A 22,881-nucleotide genomic window follows, 5' to 3' on the forward strand; every position below is an offset into this window, starting at 1 on the left:
AGTCCTGTGGGCTGGGACTCCAGGCAGCTTCTCAGTCAGACAGGAGACCCAAAGAGCAGCAGTGAACTACACCTGCTTTTGCAACTGTTCAGAAGTTCAGGCCTTGCTCTTATGACGACTTAGGTCCAGGTTCCAAGTTGGCCTGTGAAGATCTTTTTAATGCATTTGCTTATTCTTTTTCCTGTGTTCTCTTACTAGATACAGAGGCCACAGTAAGACAGAGTAGCAACCATCTTCTTTCCTGGATTTATCCTCCAAATAGCACAGTGCCTGCCACAAAAGTGGCTCTAAATAATATTTATTGAAGGAAGGATCTTCTCTCATAAACCAGGGTACTATTTATATTCTCCCAGTAAATGGTACCACCATCTATTTGGCTTCCCTGATGGTTCAGTGGGTAAAGAATCCGCCTACAGTGCAGGAGACAGAGGAGACGTGGGTTCGATCCCTGGTCAGGAAGCTCCCCGGAGGAGGAAATGGCAACCCACTCCTGTTTTCTTGCTTAAAGAACCCCTTAGACAGAGGAGCCTGGTGGGCTACAGTCCAAATGGTCGCTGAGAGTAGGACATGACCGAGCAACAGAGCACACATCTATCTGCCCTAGCAGAAAGCCCAGGAATCATGTATGGTTCCTCCCTCTGTCAATAATCCCTGCAGTCAGGAATTCAGCAGCCCATCAATTTCACCTTCTGCATGTATTTTACATCTGCTTCACTCCTCTCAATCCCTGCTGCCACTGCCCTAATTTGACACTCTCTGCCTCTGGTCAGAACTTTGCCTCTAGCCTCTCCTGTTCCAATCAACTGTTACGTTGCTCCAATTAGACCTTCCCATGTAAATCTGAGCATATCATTTCTTTCCCCCAAATTCTTTAAAGGTTCTCCATCACACAAAAGATAAAAATCTAAAAAAAAAAGAAAGATAAGATAAAAATCGAAACTCTTTTCTATGGTATACAAAGCCTCATGCTCTGGGCCCTCACCAACCTCAAGCGCACCCTCTCTCATCATTCCCTACCCTTCGTTCTTGTTGCAGCCTAAACATTCATTCAGCATGCCACGCGGTCTGCAACACTTACAAGCTCCTTCACTCTGCCTGCAATGCCCTTTCTCCCCTGCCCCTTACCCACCACACTCGTGAGCGTACATCTTCTGTGAGGCCTCTGGCCACCTTCAGGTAAGCGAACAGGCTCTGTGCCCTCTTTCTCACACACCTTTCCAGGCCTCTACTGCAGCGACCACAAGTTCTGGATTTCCTGCACGCCAAGTGTAAGCTCCTAAGAGAATAAGCACACTGTCTTTTTATCTTCGTAGTAGTGCTAGGAACACAGCAACACAGAAGTTGCTGGTAAATAAATGAATAAAAGACGATAATCAAAGGCTACAAGAGATGAGGGGAAGTTCCCAGAATCCTCTGACCTCGATCTGTCCACCTTCACACCTTCAGCCTGGCTGCCAACTGGACTGTTCCCACCTGTGTTCTCTTTCCTTTCGGCCTCTGCCTGTGCCCAAGGCTTCTTTGTAAAGGAAATGTCCTTTCCCTGAATCTCTCAATATCTAAAACCACTGAGTTAAACTTCAGTGTTCAACTAAATTACTTTCTGGCTCTCACCCAAAGGATTTGTCAAAATTCCCTTCAGACAAGTTTCTTCCTCTTCTCCACTCCTACACAGACCTTCCTTTTGACACAGGTCCCTTTCACTCTTAAAGAGACCGCACACTGCAGGAGTCAGGAAGGCAGGCTCTGGAATCAGACTGCCTGGAATAAATTCCACTCCCTCTGTTTATTAGCTATATAGCAATTAAGCAAGTGATTTTAACTGCTATGCCTCAGTTTCTTGAGTGCAAAATGAGAATAATATCTACCTCATACCTTAGTTGTGAGAATTAAATAAGTTAAATCACTTAAAAGTCCTTAGAATAGTGCCAGGCATATAGCCAGTGACCAATAAATGTTCAGTTCAGTTAGTTCAGTCACTCAGCCATGTCCGACTCTTTGTGACCTCGTGGACTGCAGCACGCCAGGCCTTCCTGTCCATCACCAACTCCAATAAATGTTAGCTGCTATTATAATTTTATTTAATTACGGCAGTGTTTCCCAAACTATGTAACATAGGGATATAATAAACATTACTGTAAAAAATGTTCAATGGTCAAATAAGTTTGGGAAATTCTGGGTTACACAATAAAATAAATATCTTTACTATAAGACTTCTAAAGGCCTTTAATGTAATATGCACTGTGAATTCCCACAGTGGGGGAAGGGATGGTTACAGTTCTTGGTATTTTCTCAAACTTAATATTTATGACCATGGTATTTTTTTCCCTCTCAGAATATCTAGCAAGCCTACTGTTTCCAGATATATACTTTAAAAAGCATCATAAATGCAGTAACGAAGTAGTATGTGTAACACTTAAAACAGCACCTGGCACGGACTTCTCTGTAGACTACAACAGTTACAAAAACTTGTCATGAAAGCAAATTGTTTTTCTATAAAGCTGCTAAAATTCTTAATTTCTCCAAAATAGCAATAACATTGAAAAAAATTTTGTAAACATAATATTGAAGGTAGCATTCCAGTTCAAGATGGTGGAGTAGAGGAACATGCACTCATCTCCTGTGAGAGCACCAAAATCACAACTAGCTGTTGAACAACCATTGACAGGAGGACGCTGGAACCCACCAGAAAAAGATACCCCACATCCAAAGACAATGAAGAAGCTGCAGTGAGATGGTAGGAGGGCACACTCATGATAAAAATTAAACCTCACACCCACCGGGTAGGTGACCCACAGACTGGAGAAAGGTAATACCAAAGAAGTTCTCCCACTGTTGTGAAATTTCTGAATCCCAAGTCAGGCTTCTCAGCCTGGGGATCCAACAAAAGGACTGGGAATCCCCAGGGAATCTGACCTTGAAGGCCAGTGGGATTTGATTATAAAGACTTCTACAGGACTGGAGGAAACAGACTCCAGTCTTAGCACAAACCCACCCTTGTGTGCATCAAGGCTCAGAGCAAAGGAGCAGTGAGTCCACAGGAACTGAACCAAAACTACCTGCTAGTGTGGTAGGGTCTCCTGTGGAGGCCTGGATTAGCAGGGCCTCACCACAGGGACAGGGGTGCTGGCAGCAGCTGTCTGGGAAGGTCCCCTTTGGCATAAACCCTCTTGGAGGTCGCCATTAACCCTACCAAAGAGCCCAAGGCTGGGTCACCTCAAGCCAAACATCTATCAGGAAGGAAACTCAACCCCACCCATCAGCAGATAACTGGATTAAAGCTTTACTGAGCAAGGCCCTGCCCACCAGAGCAAGACCTGGATTAAAGCTTTACTGAGCAAGGCCCTGCCCACCAGAGTAAGACCCAAGTTCTCCCACCAGCAGTCCTTCCCATCAGGAAGCTTACACAAGCCTCTTAGCCTCCTCCATCAGAGGACAGACAGAAAGCCAAGAAGAACCACAATCACACAGTGAGTAAAACAAAACCACATTACAGAAAGTTAATCAGCATGAAAAAGCAGAAAGTTATGTCCCAGATGAAGGGACAAGATAAAACCCCAGAAAAACAAATAAATGAAGTGAAGATAGGCAATGTTCCAGAAAAAGAACTCAGAATAATGATAGTGAAAATGATTCAGGATCTCAGAAAAAGAATGGAGGCAAAGATTGAGAAGATGAAAGAAATGTTTACCAAAGACCTAGAAGAACTAAAGAAAAAAACAAAGAGGTGAATAATACACCAGAAGGAATCAACAGCAGAATAACTAAGGCAGAACCAGATAAATGACCTGGAGGACAGAAAGGTGGAAACCACTGCCAAAGAACAGAATATAGAAAAAGGAATGAAAAGGAATGAAGACAGCCTAAGAGACCTCTGGGACAACATTAAATGCACCAATATTCACATTATACGGGTCCCAGAAGGAGAAGAGAGACAAAGGACCACAGGAAAATATTTGAAGAAGTAACAGCTGAAAACTTTCCAAACATGGGAAAGGAAATGAACAAACCAAGTCCAAGAAGCACAGGGTCCCAGGCAGGATAAACCCAAGGGGGAACACACTGAGATACACAGTAATCAAACTGACAAAAATTGAAGATAGAGATAAATGTTAAAAGCAACAGTGGAAAAATGACAAATAATATACACGGGAACTCCCACCAGGCTATCAGCTGGTTTCTCAACAGAAACTTCACAAGCCAGAAGGAAAAGGCATGATATATTTAAAGTGATGAAGGGGAAAAACCTACAACCAAGAAGACTCTACCCAGCAAGACTCTTTCAGATTTGATGGAGCAATCAAAAGCTTTCCAGACAAGCAAAGTTAAGAGAATTCAGCACCACCAAACCAGCTTTATAACAAACGCTAAAGGAACTTCTGTAGGCAAGAAACAGAAGAGAAGAAAAAGACCTAGAGAAAATAAACCCCAAACAATTAAGAAAACAGTAATAGGATCATATATATCGATAAATACCTTAAATGTAAATGGATTAAATGCACCAACTAAAAGACATAGACTGGCTGAGCAGATGAAAACATGTGCATGTGGAGCCCATTATACAGAGTGAAGTAAGCCAGAAAGATAAAGACCAATACAGTATACTAACGCATATATATGGAATTTAAAAAGATGGTAACGATAACCCTATATGCAAAACAGAAAAAGAGACACAGATGTACAGAACAGACTTTTGGACTCTGTGGGAGAAGGCGAGGGTGGGATGTTCTGAGAGAACAGCACTGAAATAAGTATACTACCAAGGGTGAAACACATCACCAGCCCAGGTTGGATGCATGAGACAAGTGCTCAGGGCTGGTGCACTGGGAAGACCCAGAGGGGATCGGGATGGAGAGGAAGGTGGGAGGGGGGATCAGGATGGGGAATACATGTAAATCCATGGCTGATTCATGTCAATGTATGGCAAAAATCATTACAATATTGTAAAGTAATTAGCCTCCAACTAATAAAAATAAATGAAAAAAAAAAAAAAAACATATGCATGTATGCATTTCCACTCACCATATCACTCTGTGTGACCTCCCCCAATTGTATGTAATTTAATTACATACAATTAAAATCATATGTAATTATTTTATATTTACAGTTAATCATGTTCCCATTATGGTTTGCAACTGTAATTATATTTTATTTTTTATAATTATCTTTTGATTGTGAAAAATGATAAACTTTTTTTTTTTTTTTTTTTAGCTTTCTAGTCACAAAACAGTTTATTGACCTACCTCACCTGGCCGGCCACACGGCCCTTGGGCCAGGGGAAGTATCAGTCTAGCTGCAGTTCGGCTGGGCTACAGCCTCTGCCCTGCAAAGAGGGTGATAAACATCTTTTACTATTGTGATTATGTAACTATTACTCACCTAATACCACTGTATCATGATTGGTCAACAGAAACGTTATGTAATTCTATATCACCTAAACTATCATTTAATAGAAAAACCTGTAATCACTATTTAAAATCCATATGCATATCAGAATTACCTTGAAATTTTTTGAAAACTACAAATATCCAGGTATTGATTCTTTTTTTTTTGCCAGAGGTCCAGGTATGTTTCTAATGGGCAGCCATGTTTAAAAATGACTGGACTATATGAGTATCTTTTACTTTTATTGTTTCAGTTTTTCTATTTCATATTCAGTGCTCCCATTTCATTCAGTTTATGTTTTCCAATTTCTCCATCTCTTTTTTTGATGTTCTTTCTCAAGCCTTTATCAAGCATAGCAGAAAAGCTTTTGTATACATATATATAATATATATATTTTATAAAACATATGAATTTTTGCCTAACTAAAAACTTTATGACATTTTGATTCCACTTGTTTGATTTAGCATGAATGGAATGCTAGATTTCTAATTAAAAAAAAGATATACAACAAGCAACAAAGGTTTACTGTATAACACAGGGAACCTAGTCAATATCTTGTAATAACCTATAATGGAAAATAATTTAAAAAATAACATACGGTATATGTATAACTGAATCACACACACAAAAAAGAATTCTCTTTCTGAAATTTAGTAATGTTTATCTTCTTGCCAATTTTTCTAAATGTCCTACGGACATCTAATAACAATGCATGAGATACAAAATTTTAAGTATATTTCTGTAGGATATGCTTAATATAAATTAATTATATTTAAATTATTGACATTAAAGATGCTCCTATTATTTCTTCACTTGATAAGATATTCTCAGAGAAATGCCAATATGTCTATGATTATATATTTTTTCTTTCCCCTTATATTTCTTCTGATATTTGCTGTATCTATCTTTCTTTGTTGTTAAAAGTGTTTAATGGTTTATGATGTCTATCTTCTTTGTGAAATTGTACCTTTTATCATTAAAAATATTGATCTTTGTTTCATTTAAAATAATTTTTTTTAAATTGAAGGTAAACCAGCATTTTAAAAGAAATATTTCTGGCATCTGGTGTATAATGAAGAATATAAGACAATTTCTCAAACTAAAATTAAATACTTTCTGACATGAGGGCCATAATGGCCCATTAATGAATAGCAGCAATAATATGTTCCACTTAAACTATTTACCAGTTTAATTCTCCCAGAGCACAATCTCCTATATGGCTAGCTGCCAGAATTAAAGAAAAGCGCTTGACTAAGGGATAACATAGCTATGCCTCTTGTCAATTACTAAAATGGTTCCTGGAGGAACTCCCCAGTGTTCCAGGGGTTAAGAGTCCACCTGCCAGTGCCGGGGACACAGGTTCCAACCCCGATCCCGGAGGATCCCGCATGCTACAGAGCAACAGAGCCTGCACGCCACGACTGAGGCCGCACTGTAGAGCCCTTAAGCTGCACCTGCTGAAGCCCGCAGGCCCTAGAGCCCACGCTCTGCAGTATGAGAAACCCCTACAACGAAGAGCAGCCTCCACATGCCGCAACCAGAGAACGCCCACGAGCAGCAACAAAGACCCCGTGCATCACATAAATAAATATTTAAAAAGTAAAACATTTTATCATTGTATGTACCAAGATATTAACATATGTGGGCTTCCCTGGTGGCTCAGTGGTAAAAAAAATCCACCTGCCAATGCAAATGGGTTCGATCCCTGGATCAGGAAGATCCCCTGGGGAAGGAAATGGCAACCCGCTCCAGTATTCTTGCCTGGGAAACTTCATGGACAGAGGAGCCTGGCGGGCTACAGTCCATGGGGTTGCACAAGAGTCACACATGACTAAGTGATTAAATTAGAACATTAACATATACACCAGATATTAATATATGTTTCAAGAAAAAAAGTGCCAGGATCTTTAATTCTAGAAAATCTAACCTCAGCCACTGTTAGATCTAAACAAAGTCAGTATACAACACTGTCCACTGTAACAGTCAATAAACATCAATATTCCACTGACACTGGCAATGAGTTCATGGTGAGTTCTACTAAAAAATAACTAATACTAACAGGCTCATAACCACACATGGATGGAGACCAAGATCAATGAGTAAAAAACGGTAACGTGAGAAAATAGTAAAGAAACAATGAGAAAATACATGCTGCTAAGCAGGAGATTCTAAACTTCATTAGTTTCCAAGGATTAAAAATAACACATAAAATCTTTATACATGACAGAGAATCACCACTCTGTTCTCTATAGATATGGAAAGCATGATGGGACTGATTAAATGACCAAAGGTTAGACAGCAAACCCATGGTTGGGAAAAACAGAACTCTAAGCCAGTGTTTAAATCTTTCTCACAGGAGGAGGAAGGGAAACGAAGCATTAGCAGCTAGCTGCATAGGGAAGAGGAATGGAGGCCGAAAACCAGGGTAATTTTTCTATTGAAAGAAATCTGCCACATAAACCCAAAGTATGTATTACCTCAGTTACTTTTCTTTCTACTTCTGTTCCATCCACATAATACACGTCTGTGATGACGCGAGTGACAAGCGTGCGCACCTCACGAATTGTTCTCATGTGGCGATGCAAAACGTGGCCGTGCGGGGGCTGAGGCATATCAAACTCTTCCTCTCCCTGTGACAGAAAACAGCGCACAGGCATGAGCCTCACTGAGAACTGGCAGACTCACAAGTCAACCTCTTCATGACGAGACTGTTCACAGGTTCCATGAATCTCGTGTGATGGCATTTTCCAGCTGCCTTGTTTCTATTCACTTACGGGTAACACTAGAGATGGGCCAGCTGTCTAGTGAGAGGAGTTTGTATGGGTTTCACCTAAAACCCTATTTCAGTCTAAATCAAAATCATAACATCTACCATTTATATCTAGGATTTTTAAGAGAAATTTTGATCCCCTAGAAGCACATTAGAGATTGTAATCCTTCTGATTCTGTTGCTGATTATCAATCAGCATACAATTTACACTTGCAAGAGGTCTTCAGATAAAAGAAAGGCATTCTTTAGAACTTTATATAAAACAGAATAAGATCTGAAAATCTCAGTGCAGTCTGTTTTTCCTGCATTAGTAAGTGAAAATTATGGTATATTTATTCCTGGAGCAAGACACATTGATTTCTCCTAGAATTAAATATGAAATATTTAATGTATTCCAAATAATAGACTGTAACTAAAGAGTTTAGCTAGTGTCCAGAAACAGAGGATATTAGCAAAATTAGGATTTGGTTATCTAGTTGTATCATAAACAATAATCAGTTACATAGTTTAAATGAGACCTTACATTTTTATGACTATTACATACATGTTTTCCCATAACATCTGTATCACATTCATCCGCATCCACAACCCCAGCCCCCTACACCACAGCTCTGTAGCTGTGAAAGGAAACGCACGCTTCTTTCTCCCATCTGACTTCCCCTAGGGTAGACTGATACTACTTTTCTCAATCAGTGTCAAGGTCAGTGTCAGTGTCAAGTGTCCTTCAGAAGAGTTACATGCGCCACCGCAGTAACGATGAGCTTGGTTTTTCATTACAGTGTGGTAGTAATTTACCTAAAGTAATTTATCTGAAGAACTCCCAGTCCAACTTCATGTTAGGGTGAAATATCTAAGAAAATTATGTGAATAAATACAAATAAAGTGCATGGAAACTTATTCAACCAATTCCTTAAAATAATTCTGTCTATACAGACAACTCTGGTTAATGAATGGTCAAGGTACTGGTCTGTCACACACCAGTCACCAGGGTGCCCCTGCGTAAGAACCACAGCAGCCTGGACCTGCCAGCTGCCTACACGTGATGAGGCCCTCCATCACAGAAGTCTAAAAGCTTTTGGTGTGCCTTACGTATATCCTTAAAATCCAGCCAAAAACCTCCCTGTAGTCTTCCATTACAACAGCCAGGTAAATGATCACATCAAGACAAATACCTAAACAAACATGTCTAGGGGAGTAAGAAAGGAGAGAAGGGAAAGAGAGCAGATAAAAAGAAAGTTACACTTACTCTCTTCAAATAGTATTCTGAAAAGAGGTTCCTGTAAAGATACGTAGCTTGAGGATCTTGTTATAATTAAGGGAAGACAAAATGAAAATTAAGCCACACTTCCACTTCACAGAAAACCTGGCTGCAGGCCCACCTGACACACAAATGGAAATTTAAGGAATGTCAAAGGTAGGCTGCCTATGCTTTTCTCTGAGCCTGACCTGAGTCCTACCCAGACTGCAGGAGGTAAAAAAGCACCAACATTCAGATGTCCATACAGCCTTACATTTTCTAATCACTCTTCAAAAGATGGCATACCAATCCCAATTTCTGCTACAGTACCCATAATTTATATTTCTTTTACTGTGGTAAAATATACTTAAGGTAAAAATTATTGACTCAAACCACATTTAAATATACAGTTTGTAGCATTATGTACATTCACACTTTCACAAACATCACTGTATCCATTTCTCCATAACTCTTTTTATCGTCCCCAACTGAAACTCTGTACCCATTTCCTATTTGTATTTTTGAGCACTCTTCTTTCCTTGGCAGGAGGAACTAGCTTTTAAATGTGCTGTTTCTCTCTGCATGACATAGGAGTAGTATAGCGTAAGTAATGGTTGTGTTGGTAACAGCTGCAGTAGTGGTGTTTAAAACAATAATCAATAGGTTGTAGCAGCAGCCAGTATATACTGGGCATTTACTATGTGTCACACCCAGTACTAAGGGCTTTGTAAACTTAATCTCATTCAACTTTCAAGACATCTAGATGACGTCTGACTCCGAAGCCTGGACCTTCCTTAACCACTCTGGCTCACTCACTGGCTCCTCATCGTCACGACACAGGAGCAGGAATTATTTCCCTAGATGACAGAAGGAGAATATGAGGAAGTAAAGAAAGACACAATCTAGTGGCACTCATGTGATTGCTGTCTTTAAGATGCAAGTTTTAACCCTTGTTATGAAGGCAGAGAAACCAAATTATTATGTGCAGAATACAAGCACTTTAAATTGAGGGTGAAAATAAACAGCTGCAAAATAGGATCTGATGTGCTACAGCTCCTATATCCAAAAGGCTATGTTATTTTGAATCTGTATGAACTGATAAGGTCTTAGGTCTCAGAGAGTGTTAGTATTAAAGGCTAATGTAAACAGAATTTTTGGAGAGGCACGGATAAACAGAACAAGACTACACAAGCTATGATTAAAAAATAGAAAAGCAACATAGCATAATGAAAAGAATACCGATTCTGAAGTCAGATATGCTGAGTTCAAATTCCAGTTCTGCCACCTACTGATGGCAAAATCTTGGGCAAGTTACTTAACCTCTCTTCAGCTTGGTTTCTTTACCTGTGAAATGGGAATAACAATACCAACCTCATGGGTTGTCTTGAGCACAGTGCTGTATACTGTAGGTGTTCAATAAATAGGAACTATATTATTTTTATAAAACAAACAACCTGGACCATTCAAATGAGAGGTACATCACTAGTACAGCTTTCCTAGGCAGATTTCAAGTGATGATGCTCTACTGAAAAGGCAATTTAACAGTGGTTACTAATGAAATTTTATGAACTTCCTCTTGTTAGAATGTACATTACTACCACCACTTCTTACCCCTCAATTTTCACTAGTTCCTACACATCCCTACTCTATTTCCAAAAACCTGTTCTTCCAGTCTCATGTTCATCAGCCCCAATACTTTTCTTTCCACTGTATCTACTCTTAGCCTCTTTCTGCAATCCCTGGTTACCTGGGAACTTTCCCTGTTACTGCTGTTTCCAATACTGTGATATGCTATCCTTCACACGTCTTCTACTCCTTCTGGAAACCATAGTGAAATCAACTTGGGGGAGAAGCAGTTAGCTCTGATGGTTATAAAGAAGAATGAAAAATGACAGAAGAAGACTGAACAGAAAAATATCACAGGACCCAAACTATACTCCTGGCTTTCTCATCCAGTAAAGACCTACTTCACAAACTCTAACACCAAAGACTGTACATAAATAGTCTTTGGCTATAGCTACTCATAATCTCCACCACCCTGTCCCTTACCCTGGATAAACTGTCTCTGCCTTTTAACCACTGGTCTGTATAAAACTGCTAAGAGTTACTGTTAAGCAGAAGTGGCACAGCTTGGCCTCCCGGGCCCGAGGCGCCCTGCGCGCTCACCTGGCTGTGGAGCGACTCCGTGTCGTCCCCAGGGGCGCCGGCCGGTCTCTCGCCGCTCCCCTTCTCGGTCTGAGCTGCGGCGTCCTGCCTCCCAGAGCTCCGGTCCACGGTACTGGTCCCTTGTTCACACACGTTCCGTACAGTCTGAGTCGCTGCTGAAACAGTTTCTGGGACCCACAGGGAGCGTTCTATGGTCTGGATCCCTACGTTATTTTGGCTGGGCCTTGCAATCAAGGCCTTACTAGGCTTCTCCTGCCTGGGACTCCATTCTCCCTCCTGGCCTCCTGGCCGATCTATCTCCATTGCTTCCCCTTGAGGACTGGAGGGCTCCTGTGTGCCCATCTGCTGGGAGGGAGGAGCAGCAGGCTCTCTGACAGGACTACTGGGCTTCACGGGCTGTTGACTCTGCCTGGTCCCTTGGTCACCTTCCAACTTCCCCTTCTCCTCATCATCTTGAGTATTCGGAAAATGGAGCAAATTTCCCCTGTAAATGAAGCACATAAAGAAACCATGTTTAAAAAAATGTATCAAGTAAGAGTGTGTGTGTGTGAGTGTGTGTGTGTGTCAAGGGAGAAACCATAATTTGATGATCTGAGAAATGCAGGGAAGGGTGAAAATAAGGTGACCAAGTATGTCACCTTACAAGATTTCTCATCATAATTTCATTCCTGTGAAAAAATTATGGTACAGAGGATTAGTCCACTACAACAGTAAAATAGCCACAATATTTCTCCTCTCCATTAGCTATGGAGAGGAACTCTGAAACCTGACACAGGAAAATAAGGTCAACAAAAGATGTAAACCATTACTGAAGCCATAGACAATGAGGGCAATTTAGGGATCTACCTTAAAAGAGATCAACTAGGTCGAGATGTCTCATTTGGCTGTATTAATGGTTCTAACATTCTTTAAGTGGCTCCCAGCAATCTAGATACTGTTCATTACCCCCTTGACTAATAATTTTAGGAAAAGAAACCCAATCTTAAAATAAAGGAAAGAGTTGTAGGTGAGATTCTAGTTTTGCTAGCTATACTGGCAGTATCTACAACAAACCATTTCAGAATGATTCGGTTCTTCAGAGTATTCCTTTTCATTAATCTTCCCATTTGGCTATCAGTGATTTATCTATATGTCCCACAAGCATTTGATAAACGTCTCCTACAAACCAGATACCATGAAGCCCTGAGGCTCAAAGTAAGTGCTTAATAAATTCACTTTCAACAAAAGACTGTTCTCACAATCAATTTACTGCAAAAATCTACTTACAGATTAAATAAACTAACTGTATTTAATATAACTGTGTTCATCTAGAAACTGTCCATAATATCTTTTTAATAAATCGTAAGTTCAGACTCCATGACATAAATCACAGCAAGATCCTCCGTGATCGACCTCCTAGAGTAATGGAAATGAAAACAAAAATAAACAAGTGGAGCCTAAGTAAACTTAAAAGATTTTGCACAGCAAAGGAAACTATAAACAAGGTAAAAAGACAATCTTCAGAATGGGAGAAAATAATAGCAAATGAAACAACTAACAAAGGATTAATTTACAAAATATATAAGCAGCTCATACAACTCATATCAGAAAACCAAACAACCCAATCAAAAAGTAGGAAAAACACCTAAGTAGACATTTCTCCAAAGAAGATATACAGATGGCTAACAAACACATGAAAAGATGCTCAACATTACTCATTACTAGAGAAATGCAAATCAAAAACTACAATGAGATAGCACCTCACACCAGTCAGAATGGCCAACATCAAAAAATCTACACACAAAAAATGCTGGAGAGGATGTGGAGAAATGGGAACCCTCTTGCACTGTTGGTGGGAATGTAAGTTGATACAGCCACAATGGAGAACAGTGTGGACACTCCTTAGAAAATTAGGAATTAAACTACCATATGGACCCAGCAATCCTACTACTAGGCATACACTCTGAGGAAGCCAAAACTGAAAAAGATACATGTACCCCAATGTTTACTGCAGCACTATCTACAATAGCTAGAACATGGAAGCAACCTAGATGCCCACTGACAGATGAATGGATAAAGAAGCTGTGGTACATATGCACAATGGAACATTACTCAGCCATAAAAAGGAACACATCTGAGTCAGTTCTAATGAGGTCGATGAACCTATAGCCTATTATACAGAGTGAATTAAGTCAGAAAGAGAAAAATAAATGTTGTATATTAATGCATATACATGGAATCTAGAACGGTGGTACTGATGAAACTATTTGCAGGGCAGCAATGGAGACACAGACATAGAGAACAGACTTATGGACACAGGGCTTGGGGAGGAAGGAGAGGATAGGATGTACAGAGATAGTAACATGGAAACTTTCATTACTATATGTAAAATAGACAGCCAATGAGAATTTGCTGTATGATGCAGGGAACTCAAATTGGGGCTCTGTGAAGAAAGCTTAGCACCGAAAAATTGATGCTTTTGAACTGCAGTGTTGGAGAAGACGCTTGAGAGTCCCTTGGACTGCAAGGAGATCCAACCAGTCCATCCTAAAGGAGATCAGTCCTGGCTGTTCATTGGAAGGACTGATACTGAAGCTGAAACTCCAGTACTTCGGCCACCTCATGCAAAAGTTGACTCATTGGAAAAGACCCTGATGCTGAGAGGGATTGGGGGCAGGAGGAGAAGGGGACGACAGAGAATGAGATGGCTGGATGGCATCACCAACTTGATGGACATGGGTTTGAGTAGACTCCGGGAGTTGGTGATGGACAGGGAGGCCTGGCGTGCTGCAATTCATGGGGCTGCAAAGAGTCGGACACGACTGAGCAACTGAACTGAACTGAACAACCTAGAGGTGTGGGATGGGACATATGTATACCTATGGCTGATTCATGTTGATGTTTGGCAGAAACTAACAATTCTGTAAAGTGGTTATCCTTCAATTAAAACATAAATTTAAAATAAAAAAAAACAAATAAGTCACAAACTCAGTGAGTTACTGTACTATGAAAAACAACATACTAATGTATTTTTAGATTCCATTAAATATACAGTAGGCTCAGGATTCCCTGGTGGTCCAGTGGTAAAGAATGCCCCTGCCAATGCAAGGGACACAGGTTCTATTCCTGGTCCAGAAAGATCCCACATGCCATGCAGCAACTAAGCCCATGAGCCACAACTACTGAATCCTGTGCACCTAGAGCCCATGCTCCGCATCTAGAGAAGCCACTGCAATAAGAAGCCCACACATAAGAGTAAGTAGCTCCTGCTGACCGCAACTAGAGAAAGCCCATGAATAGCAACGAAAACCACACGTGTGTGTGCATGTGCGTTCACACACACACACACACACACACACACACACACACACAGACACACACACACACACACACACACACACACCGACACACACACACATACCACACACACACCCCACACACACACCCCACCCCACCCACACCCCACCCCACCCCACCCCACCCCACCCCACCCCACCCCACCCCACCCCACCCCAGAATAAGGGCTCTCCTCGTGGCTCAGACAATAAGAATCTGCTTGCAATGCAGGAGACCTGGGTTCAATCTTTGGGTTGGGAAGATCCACCGCCAGAATAAAGACAACAAAAAGAATCCATTCTGAACTAATCATGGAAAGACATCTGGAGTGTTTCAGGCTGCCATGTTTGACAAAGCATAAACTGAGATATACCCAGAAGATAAATTCAGGGTGACAAACGGTCTAGAAACTATGTATCTTGCTGCTGTAAGTGTTTGGCCACAGAAAGATAGAGGTAGCCATCTAGACAGAAAAAGCTGTCTCCAACTTGGGAGGAGCTCTCACCCTAAGAAGCTGAACAGACCTGGGCAGACAGAAAAAGGAAGCATGAAGAGTTCTTTAGGGCTTGCTCTGCATCTTGGAGAAGAAAGGAAAAAGGAGACATTTCTGAGGTTTCTATCTTGTATAGCACAGCTTACCACAACAGGAGATCAAAGCAGGGTTTACAAGAGAGTTCTGGCCAAAGAGAGTCTGGTATATTCAATGCAATTGGTTGTTAAGAGCTTGGGTCCTATCTGTCAGGAACCTCAACTGAATGAGGATATATGGCCCAGTAAAGAACAGGTAAGAGTAAAATCACCAGAAGACTGATGAGCAACACCAACCTGGTTTATAAGTGAACATACATACAAATTACTTAGCAGAGTGCTAGATACACAGCAGATGCTCAATCAGTATTAGCTGCATATGACAAAGCATGGACTGAATACACATTTGAATCTTTAAGACATCTAACATATCAACACCTAAGCAATAATAAAACTGAGCCAAAAGCTAGAAGGGATGGGATTTGATTTACCATTTTAAGAATTCAATTGTATTGGTCCCACCCCTAAACAAGCCTAGACATTTTACCTCATGAACTATTTATTTAGGGCAGAACTTCTGAATAGAATTTCAGTTTTAAAACAAAGCTTCATTTTATTTTTGACTTTTTAATTCCTAATTTGACAAATAACAGGCTGCCTTTTCCCCCAAAACTGTTAATCAGAACAAATCCTCTCTCTCTAAAGACTAAAGGTATCTCACTGCAACAGCAGCAACATTCAGCAGATTCCAGTCAAATATCAGAATTTTGTTACTCATTTTTCTCGTATTAGCATCAAATAAAGGATGTGCAAATCACACCTTCCTCCAAGAAACATCTATCACAAAGATGTGTATATTAAATCTCCCACAAAACAATAAAGAAGAAAATTTTAGCACCAGAAAAGAGACAGACAAAAGAAATCCAATAATTTTAAGAAGGACCACACTTCCCTTTCTTCATTAGTTTCGGCTACACAATTCTACTCTGGTCACTATATGTTAGTTTAGAAACTGAAGCCAAAAAAAGCAAATTATAGCAGAAAAAGCCTGGGTAAAATTAATCCAAAGTGAAATGTGGAAGAATAAACCTCCATATTTAATAAATGTCTAACCATTCTGTTCTCAGCATAGGTAGGTCTGTCTGAGGAGGAACTGGAAACAAGATCACCTGAATTCTCAGGCCCTTCTTCCATCAAGGTTAAACAAAAATCACCAGCATCCTAGTCTATTATAAACCATCTAATAAAATAGGAAGGCAATGCAATGCAATCAATAAATTTCCTAATTGCTGGGACAAGACCACACTACTTTTGAAACCATACAAGGTGGTACTTTACCTAACAAGTTTCCTGATAAAACAAAGGATGTGATCTGGACTATCTGATTCCCAAGAATACCAACAAGTTCACGTGTAATCATCAGAATGTTTATAGTAAAAGCACTAATGTGCTTCTCTTAAATATTTCTACCAATAAGGAACACATAAATTATGTTGCAGGGAATTAGAACTCGAGTGCAAAGAGTGTAGGTTCAATCCCTGGTTGGAGAACTAAGACCCCCCACAAGCTAGAGAAAGCCAAAAAAGAATTATGTTTCAAATAACACTATTAAGAATATACCTGATGACAAAACATTATTATAGTAGCTAATTACAAATTACTGAATTCTAGTTCCAAATTTCTAATGAAGATACAAACTTAATTCACTGCCATTACTTACTTCTCCTACACGAAATTTAAGAACCATACATTCCAAACAAGATATTTTTCTAATACAGAAGAAATACTTTGTAACCCAAAAAATTTTTCCAAGCTTCACAGCTGTTCTAAGAGATAATGGAGTAAAGAAATTATTGGAAAATTTTAATTCCATCAAGCCTGATAAACTTTAAATTTGAGCTGTCAAACATCCCAGTTTTGCTGTATGGGAAACCTAATGAAAATAAAAATTCTGTCCAAAACTAAGTAAAAGAGAATAATCTTAGAAATTCAGGATCATATATTTTTATAAGTTGTGAAGACTGAATCATTTTAAATTGATAGAACTGGCAGATAAAGACAAAAATCTATCTATAAAATACCTAATAAAACTCATGACATCTCATTGATAAATCTACCTAGAATATGTCACAGTCCCTCAAATAAAACAGTAAGCTCAAGTTCACAAAACAGCAGCAGTATATTCTGGATTTTGCTACCAATCATTTTGTGAATCCATATAGCCCAAAAGATGCTATGAAAATAATGCTCGCCTGATGGGTGCAGAGGAGGAATTCTGACTTCGAGCCTCATCCTCTTGCTGGGCTTCACACACACAGCTAAACACAGACATGGTCTTCTGGGAACTAAGAAATAAATTAAAGCAATACACTGTGTTAATTGTGAAAGGAAAAGTACCTCTCTGGAAATTATCCTTTTAGATACAGACAGAATAAAATTCTTTCTCTGAATCTGAAAAATCGGAATACCAAATATTTGATGACATTAGGAATCAATGCCAACTTCAAAAGCATGATAATAGTACTGTGGTTAAGTTCAAATTAAAGAATTCTTATCTTTTAGAGACAGCATTAAAATATTTACAGATAAAAATGACACAATGCTAGAATTAGCTTTCAAAAAATCCAGTGGAGTGGACAGTGTGGGAAGCATTTATAAATGAATCAAGACTAGCCATAAATTGGTAATTTTTGACCCTGGGTGATGAATACATGGTAGGTCATGATACTATTCTCTTTACTTTTGTATACGCATGAAATCTTCAATAATGAAATGTGTGAGAGAGACAAGATGGAAGCAAGCAATCTGAACAGTGTCCAGCTACAGACAACACTTAAAAACAGAGTGGTACTGTTTCACCTAAACACAGAGATGGCATTTAAACTACACTAACAGAGTCCATCACCAACTCGATGGACATGAGTTTGAGCACGCTCTGGAGCTGGTGGACAGGGAAGCCTGGCATGCTGCAGTCCATGGGATCACAAAGAGTTGGACACAACTGAACTATTGAACTGAACCCAACAGAGCTTACTTTAAACTATGGTGAACTCAAAGGTAAAGTCAAAGATTCTTAAAATCTGGATTCTCCTATAGAAAATTTGCTTCACAACAATATCACTGAATCTCATTCTGTGGATCCTCCAATCCAACCCTCTGCCTCGGGTTTTTCCCTATTTTTCCATCCCTACATTCCACCCAAAGGGTCCAGAAAGTTTCGGCAGCATATACTGTTTCCTCTTAACAAGTACATGTACAAAGGGATAACAAGTTGTGCAGAGTTTAACAATTTTGTTAAAACTGAAAGATCAAGTATAAACTCCACTTTCTTCAACACATTAAAGAGTCTTCAACTAATAAGGAGTCAAAGGTACCTACCTTTCAAATTAAATATGTAAAAAAACAAAATAATTAATCTCTCTAGACATAGCTTAGCACAAATCAAAGGATTTAGATGGATCAGACACTTACAACTGAGGATCAAATTTAATCCACAGACAACTTGTCAACAGCAATGTTAGGTAACCCACTAAGCAGGAAATTTTATTTTTAAAAATTCAGGCCACAGGATACCTGACTGTGTCCAGCAGCGCATTGTTATTTAATGTGACATAGTGACTGTATGTTTACAAAATGGAATAAACGTGTTGTATGTATAAATCTGTTAATTATAGTTTTAATAAACATTTTTTATGAAGTATTTCATAAAAAAAATTCAGATTTCTCTTAAAAATTTAAAGATTTCACAACAGTGAGTCTGCATGGTAATGACTGGCTGGAAATGAATACAGGCTACCCCCCTTTAAAACGAGACACACGATCAGTAGGCCATCGTTGTCAACATTTCATGCTCTTGCACCTAGACTGCTTTACTTCCTTATAACACCTGTCTAGCCTGATTTAAGAATCCTCACCTATACTTCAACAACCACTGTTAGTATTTTCATACTGGATGACTCACACAAGAAACCAATGAAACAATTCTATTCTCATGGCCACCAGATGGCAAAGCTTACCACTAGAGCCTCAGGATGGGGTCATATTCAAACTATGACAGCGTTGGTGACAAAGCAAAAACAACAGGACTGTAGCTAATTTGGCAAGCAGAAGAGAATATGGCCTGAGGCTAAGGCTGCCAAGGGCAACCCTCAGAAAGAATAAGGTCTATGGCTACCTAGTGTTAACTTCCCGTTCCCTCACCAACAGTAACAACAATCTCCATCTCACACGCAGTAAAAGAAAAAAGGCACTCTCACACGAACGAAAGGAAGAAAGGGAAACACCATTAAATATCTTAGTTCTAAATGACAGCAAAAGTTTTATTAAAGTATTAATAAGAAAGCCTACGGTTAGATTCAACACACTGCTACATGGTTTATGCTCAAGTTTCATTTCAAATTTTTTTCCTCTCTTGATAAATTATCTTCCCCTCATTACCAGTGGCTTTGTATATTAAACTCCTCTAAATAGCAACCAGCTCTGGTTACCTGGCAACAGCCTCAGCAACAGCAGTAGATCCATTTTTTCTTTCACCAGTTGCTGGCTCTGAATTAAAAACGAAAGGAAAGAGAAACAGAATTCAGTATCATAACTTAAGACCATCTCTTAAAAACCTGCTCAGCCCCAATGATACTCTAAAATAATGCTTGAATTTCTGAAGCTACTGAAGGCCTCTTTTCACTATGACATTAAAAAAAAAAACATAAAAATAAAAACCAGATCTACTAGTATTTGCAACAAATAATAAAAAGGAAATAAGAATAAAAAGTGAACATGAAAAAATTTATCATTTAATGACATGTCTTTCTCACTTCCACCGATTTTGACCACTCAGTTTCTCCAGAAATACAATATAATGAATTACTAAGAAGTAAGATTTAAAAATGAAAATGAAATTTCTGAATTTCAATTCATCTCTTCTCATATAAGTAAAAAAAAAAATCACGTAGTAAAAAAAATTCTATTTAAAATTTTCAAAACAAATTTAAAGAAACTTCTGAGATAGTTTATAAATCTGAAACTAACACAACATTGTAGTTCATCTCTACTTCAATAAAATCTTTTTAAAAAGAAAAAACTTTAGTAATTATGCAGGAAAATTGCACAAATTTTAAATAGTGTTAAGAGAACCCACACACAGAGGGTACTCAAATTCTTCCCAAAGAGCTTTTGGGACAGATATTTGAAAAATAAAACAAATTTTCAAGAAAGAACCTGTAGTAAAAAAGTAAAGGTCATACTGGAAAAAATTCTATATTCTCAAAGCAATGCCACAGGATTAAAATGTGTTCATTTACCATTAGCTCTAGCCTTAGAAAAAATAATAAATACTTTAAAACATTTCTAAAACAGTCATAACTCAATATGATTTGAACAGTTCATCAAGGAGGCAGCTGAAGCTTGGTGGTCAGAGGCCTGGCTCTGAAACAGAAACCTGGCTCAGGCCCTGGCTCCAGCACTTAGCGAGCCGTCCAAGCTGGGGATAAACTTCATCTTGAGTCAGTTTCTTCATCTATAAAATAAAGACAAAATAGTACCAACACAGGGACTCCCTGGGGGTCTAGTGGTTAAGACTGCACTTCCACTGCTGTGGACTGGGGTTCAACCCCTGGTCTGGGAACTAAGATCCCACAAGCTACACAACCAACCCTCAAAGGTTTGTTGTGAGGATAAAATGGGGAAAACTATTACTATGGTGCCTGATTATCAGGAAAGGTAGTAAAATTTACTAATATGGTCATTTTTAACATTTAGCTCCATTTAAAGTGAAAGTGAAGTCGCTCAGTCATGTCCGACTCTTTGTGACCCCATGAACCGCAGCCCACCAGGCTCCTCCAACCATGAGATTCTCCAGGCAAGAATACTGGAGCGAGTTGCCATTTCCTTCTCCAGGGGATCTTCCCAACCCAGGGATCGAACCCAGGGATCAAACCCGGGTCTCCCGCATTGGAGGCAGACACTTTAACCTCTGAGCCACCAGGGAAGCCCATTTAAGGTCTTCCCAACTGTAACTTCAAATCTAAAGATTCAAAGCTATCATGTACTCTCTTGCTAAGTCCTATCTGATTTCAGAGAAGATGACAATAATGATGAAAACATGTTATACTTTATCTCTACTGAGGTTCTAAATTTTCAAATCAATACGCACTGAGAAGCAGAACTGCACTCTAATTCAGAACCAGACTTCTGGTTCTTGGAACTACTTTGAATTCAGGCTACTTCATTTTACTAGCTGTGTGACTCTAGGGAACATGCTCAACCTTTCTGTGCCTCAGTTTCCTTACCTATGAAATGAGGATAACAATAGGATCTACTTTACAGGTTTGTTATCAGATTTAATGAGCTGTACATGTATGCCATATATAGGCGGCATATAGTAAGAATTCAAAATACATAGCTAAAATTTCTTTTCTTCAATCTCATAGAATCAGAGCTCTTATCAGGTCCACCCACTCTATCTGCAGTCTTTGAAAACTCCCCTTTCATCTCTCTCTCTCTCTCAAGAATCTCATTTTTAACCCATTTCCCCTTTGGAGATTTCCTTTCAATCTCTAGACCTGCTTAGGTATCCCTCAGCCTAAAAAAAAAAAAAAAAAAAACCTCCTTCAGTTCTATATCCCCCTCTAACTTGCTGTTATTTTCTCTTCCTTTCTTACATAAACTTCTCCAAAGTAGAATACATTTGCTGCCTCTTCTCCTCCCCTTTACTCCTCAATTACCGTCAGTACAGGTCCCACCCTAACCACTGTACTGAAATAGTTCTTTCTAGAGTCACCCAATGGATCCTAACTGCCAATCTAACGTACATTTCCAGATATATCTTTCTAGACCTCACTTCGGCATGTGACATTTTCTTTTAACTCTCCTCCTCATAAACTTCCATGGCTTTATACTCTCCTAGCCCTCTTATCTAGGAATATTCCTCTAGATAAGGAGAATATTCCTTATCTTAGGTAAGGAATATTCCTTTACAATCTCCTTGATAAAACTTTTTCCTCTCCTAACTCCATTAAACCCCATTTACAAACTTACTAGTGGAAGAATTACAAGCTTTAGAGTCAGATGGATCTGATTGAAACTCCTGCTCCACCTCTTACCAATTACTGTAACAGTAGGTTTAAAACCTCTCTTAGTCTCAGTTTTCTCATCAACAAAATGGAAATAAAGAGATTTACTACAGAGTGCTATCATGAAAACAAAATATGGATGCAAAGTCATTCTATATTTTTTCTTGTACTATTTCCATATTTAACTGGTCTCAAGATCCCCTCTATTCTGCTATTCATCTCTCAAATTCATCCCCTCATCTCTGTCCCACCACTAATGATCCCACTTCCTGGTTAAAGACTGCATTTGCCAGGCAGCAGAATAGAAAATGGGCAAGGAAAGGAATGATGCACAAATTTTTCAAACAAGCAACTGATCCTTTAAAAGAAGCAAATCTGACCATATTACTCCCCTGCTTAAAATTCTTCAGCTTTTC

The 22,881-nt window shown here is 39.3% G+C and overlaps 1 protein-coding gene across 5 annotated transcripts in view; it reads right to left on the bottom strand.

Annotated features, from left to right (window-relative positions):
* The window catches only part of TP53BP1 (tumor protein p53 binding protein 1), a 68,247-nt gene that overhangs the window by 14,466 nt on the left and 30,900 nt on the right, over positions 1–22,881 (bottom strand). For 4 of the 5 annotated variants that reach the window (XM_043921896.1, XM_043921894.1, XM_043921895.1 and 1 more), the window contains 4 exons: positions 19,886–19,943; positions 17,651–17,743; positions 11,556–12,039; positions 7,860–8,012 (listed from right to left, as the gene is read on the bottom strand). In XM_043921896.1, the coding sequence (XP_043777831.1) occupies positions 7,860–8,012; positions 11,556–12,039; positions 17,651–17,743; positions 19,886–19,943 (788 nt within the window). The remainder of the gene's footprint in view (positions 1–7,859; positions 8,013–11,555; positions 12,040–17,650; positions 17,744–19,885; positions 19,944–22,881) is intronic. The other variant, XM_043921893.1, reaches the window with a different exon arrangement.

The sequence above is a fragment of the Cervus elaphus genome, chromosome 13, assembly GCF_910594005.1.
Source record: "Cervus elaphus chromosome 13, mCerEla1.1, whole genome shotgun sequence".
Lineage (NCBI taxonomy): Eukaryota > Metazoa > Chordata > Mammalia > Artiodactyla > Cervidae > Cervus > Cervus elaphus.